At 27.6% G+C, this 4,163-nt stretch overlaps 1 protein-coding gene across 1 annotated transcript; it reads right to left on the bottom strand.

The window, feature by feature from the left end:
* Positions 1 to 333: 333 nt before the first annotated feature.
* LOC126906084 (protein downstream neighbor of son homolog) lies at positions 334 to 3,783 on the bottom strand. Its single transcript, XM_050686351.1, has 9 exons — positions 3,462 to 3,783; positions 3,165 to 3,399; positions 1,985 to 2,121; positions 1,676 to 1,919; positions 1,470 to 1,620; positions 1,242 to 1,408; positions 958 to 1,161; positions 651 to 837; positions 334 to 584 (listed from the first exon to the last, which is right to left on the bottom strand). Exons 1-9 carry the CDS (start codon positions 3,647 to 3,649, stop codon positions 415 to 417), a joined length of 1,683 nt encoding a protein of 560 aa, XP_050542308.1. The 5' UTR covers positions 3,650 to 3,783; the 3' UTR covers positions 334 to 414.
* Positions 3,784 to 4,163: the final 380 nt, after the last annotated feature.

The raw sequence follows: 4,163 nt of genomic DNA, 5'->3' as shown, positions 1-4,163 counted from the left end.
TTGGCTTCTTTTTTTTTGGAGTCTATATTTTTTTTAGTGAACAAATTTTGTAATAGAAATTGCTTGCTCAAAAATTATATAAGACTAAAAAAATGCTCTTCGCTAAAAACAATTTAAAGAATAGGCGATTGAATTACCAACTTGGTTTAAAATTTCTGAGTATTAATTTAAGATGAGGGATTCATCCTTCCTCAAACACACTTTAGATTGACACTTAGCAAATATACTATAAAAATAAATATACTAAGAGATTATGTATTTAAAATAAAACATATATTACATTTTTTATATATATATATAAATAAATTTTATAAGTATATTTTTGAAAAAAAAAAAAAGATAGTAAAATTTATAATTTTGCTATACACATAAAATATGTACATGAAGTCATTTTTATAAATTAAAAATTAAAGTTCACGAAATAAAATAACCATCATCTTTCGTATACTTAACGCTATCAAAAGCTTTGGTATTAGCTGAACAAAATTTTTTTAGTACAGATTCTCGAAGACCACAATCACTTAAATTTTGTTGACCAAATAAATGAATTGCATTATCTTCAACTTTTTGACTGGTGGTAAGTTCTAAAAAAATTTGAATTCTTGCATTTAATGGAGTTAAACAAAATAATTGTATGGTCAAAAGATTACCTTTCCTTGACTGTGAAACTAAAGTAAATGGTTTTGTGCTTTCTAAATTAGCAAATGTAGCAGTAAATGTTTTTAATGAGTTTGATAATAAATTGCAAAAATTATGTACTGCATCAGGCATTACAGGTCCTTTTACTTCTATTGAATTATAGCTTTGACCATCAACCTTAACTGTACTTTGTCTTACCTTTAATAATAATATAATTGTATTTAAAACAAAGATCAATATTTGGTTATTTTTTATTTAACTAATAAAAAAAATAATTTTTATAATTATTGATATGATTTGGTCTAAAAAGAAACTTACTTTAAGTGGTGTTAATGTCGCTCCAGTAAAAGCGACAGGAGCTAAAAGTGTTGGTGGAATACCTGCATGCGGTCCTGTATTTGAGATTGAAGAACGACAATTAATTAACCAATTAAAAAGTGCTTGAGCCTCGACACCAGTTACACAAACTAAGGATTCTTTAGTTTGATCAATTTTTCTTTGACGTCCAGAAACCAGTTCATTCTGATATAATATAATATAAAAATATTAATACTTAGTTAAAAGTATGTATTATTAAAAAAATTATAGTTAAAAATTATCACTTGAGAACTTTGTAAACGTTTTATTTCAGATTTTTCAGCTCCCATTGTTTCTAACCATCTTTCAGGTTCTTCATCATCACCACATTTAATAATTTCAGAAGTCTTTCCAATATAAAGTTCATTACCATGTTCATCTTCTTCCAATAATGGCATGGTAAATTCAATGTCTAACATGTGTTAAAAATTATATTCATGAAAATATAGTTTATAATATAACTTTTATAATACCTTCACGTCTTAAGACATCTCTGAGACCTTGAGTAGTAGGATATACTAATGCATTTAGTTCTTCAAATCCACCAATACTAGAAGCTCGAAAAGTACAGGTAAAAGCATTAGCGAGAACATAGAAAAAGGGACACTGGTTAGCTCTAACTAACTATAATACAAAACATTATTAGGGAATAATTTTTTAAATAATGAGGTTTTTTTACTTGAAATAATGATCTAAAACTGTCAATCCAATGATTAAATAGAGATTCTCTAAATATGGGATTAGCATTTACTGATGGAAAATTATTTGAAGAATCTCTTATGGCTGTACGAGGACCTCTATGGATAAGATCTACCCAAGGTAATGAAGGGTGTTGCCATGCCATACAACATTGATGGAAACGACTGTTTGGACTAGTATCAAGAGTATTTTCACTATGTTCTGTATCTAAGCATCTTACAAATCTAAAAATACACAAAACTTTAAATACTCATTTACTATAATCAAAGTTTTTAATTTATATCTATACCCTGTTGTAGCTGATGCTTCTTCACAAGTTTTAATTTTTTGACTCCAAGGAAAAGAATTTGGAGAAAGAAAACGTACTTTAGTACGCAAAGTCCAATCAATTGGTAAATAAGGCTCTCCAGTAATTTCTTCTATAATCTAGAAGTAATAGTTATAGTAAAATTTAATTAAGTTATAAAATGTTTGTGAATATAAACTTACATTCTGATGAATATAATATGAAAATAAAATATAGACTTCACAGAGTGTGTATTATATTATAGATAGACAGTCTTATCTTACAGTATAGTTTTAAAGCATATACTATTAAATCATTAAATACTACACACAATAATAATAAGAATTGCACTGAAAGATTATGGTGGAATAAATACCAAATGGTTTAATTATTTCTCAATTGTTTCAACTACATTCCTATATACAAGTTTCTCAAATCTAACTGACAATGCTTATAATTTTTGATACATTAATCAATTTATTGAAATTAAAAATATATATATATTGTTTTTTTAGACTTTATTTAAATCATATATTTTATTAATATTTTTATTACTAATAAAAAAAAATTTCATTTTATTTTTTTGTTTGATATTATTGAGTTACAAGCATTTTCAAGAATGGTTATGAGCACGAATAGAGTATGAGTTATAAATATACACCTGTACAAGCTATACCCACCTGTGTTACACATACATTCTATGTACTAAAATACTTGTAGCTCGATGAATACTTGTTCTAAAATTGTTAACACCTTGACAAAATTTTAGTAAGAAAGGGCTAAAAATAACAATTTTGAAATATTGGAAAAAAACGATTAGTTTTACATTCTTCTATTTTCTTAACTTAACATGCTACAGAGGGTAGTGCCCATCTTTCACATACTAGGGAGTTAAAGATGATTCTTGATTAGGCTAATAATGGATGGGATAGGTATTAAAGTTGGCTTGCATCAGACACCAGATACCACCAATGAGAAAATCACAAGAAAAATCTCATAAGCACTTTGGGGATTATAGTCAGGACCCTGTGTGCTAAACATAAGTTTTTACTTACTAGGCTACACTGAATTTTAAAAATAAAATTTATTTTTATTAGGATAATCAGCTCATTATGTATATGTATATATTGCAATTTGTTGATTTGAGTTGAATAAACTTTTATTATTATAATTAAAAACTTACATCATCAATAACAGCTACTGGTTTAGTTGTTTGACGCAATACATCTGCAAAAGATATTACACTTTCATCTAAAGTTTGAAATTGTGAACAATTGGAAGTAGTTGGAATAGATTCACATTCCCGTAGAATCTTAGAAAGATTCGAAGAACAAGCATTGTCATCTTCACACTCAAAATGGGATCTTTTCAACGTAATTCTAGAATTTTCTGAATTATTTTTGACTGGTGTCTTGCGTCTTTATAACGAATACATAATTTATTTTATACTTTCATTAGGGTTTTAATTAAATTGAAATACCTGAATGGATTTTTGGCTGGTGATCGCTGGCCAGTTTGATCTGTAAATGCAACGGTAGAAGTTGCATCCATCGATTTTGAAAAGCGAGACTGTAAAGCTCGTTTTTTCATACGAATTCGATGCATTTTCATGACATCTTCGGGACGCTTCCATTTTGGAGGTGTAGAATTATTGTCTAACTGTAACATTTTATTCTAGAATCCCTGTTGAGAATAAATGAACACTAAACAATGAAAATGTTATGGTTCAGAATCGTTCACATGGCATTAACAATCTCAACTCAACTCAATTCATTATTCTTCCAGTTTTTATCAAATGACGGTTGATAAATTTTGATTATGAAGGTTGCCGCCCACATTTTAACTTCGTTATGATAAATAACGTGTCCATGTGACGTTTACTTCCATTGGGTGTGGAGTGCTATATATATTTAATGGTATCATTACTATCAACGTCAATAGTTAACGTTTTTGTTTGAATAAATTATAATTATTATAGTTGATCATTAGGTCCGGATTTTAATACATATATAATTTTCTCAGGGTATCTTAAAAGGTGCTTTCAAAGCACAAAATTCAATTCATGTAAAATAAAAAAAAAATTGTCCAACGAATTATATTCTTTTGGCCGCCGTAATTAAAACATGCCATTGTTGTGTTAAAATTTTTGATTTTATATTTTCAACTTAAATAACTTGGTAGA

This window comes from Daktulosphaira vitifoliae, unplaced genomic scaffold (assembly GCF_025091365.1).
Source record: "Daktulosphaira vitifoliae isolate Bord-2020 unplaced genomic scaffold, ASM2509136v1 Scaffold_4, whole genome shotgun sequence".
NCBI classification, from domain to species: Eukaryota; Metazoa; Arthropoda; class Insecta; order Hemiptera; family Phylloxeridae; genus Daktulosphaira; species Daktulosphaira vitifoliae.
This window is presented reverse-complemented; position numbering and strand designations above follow the sequence as displayed.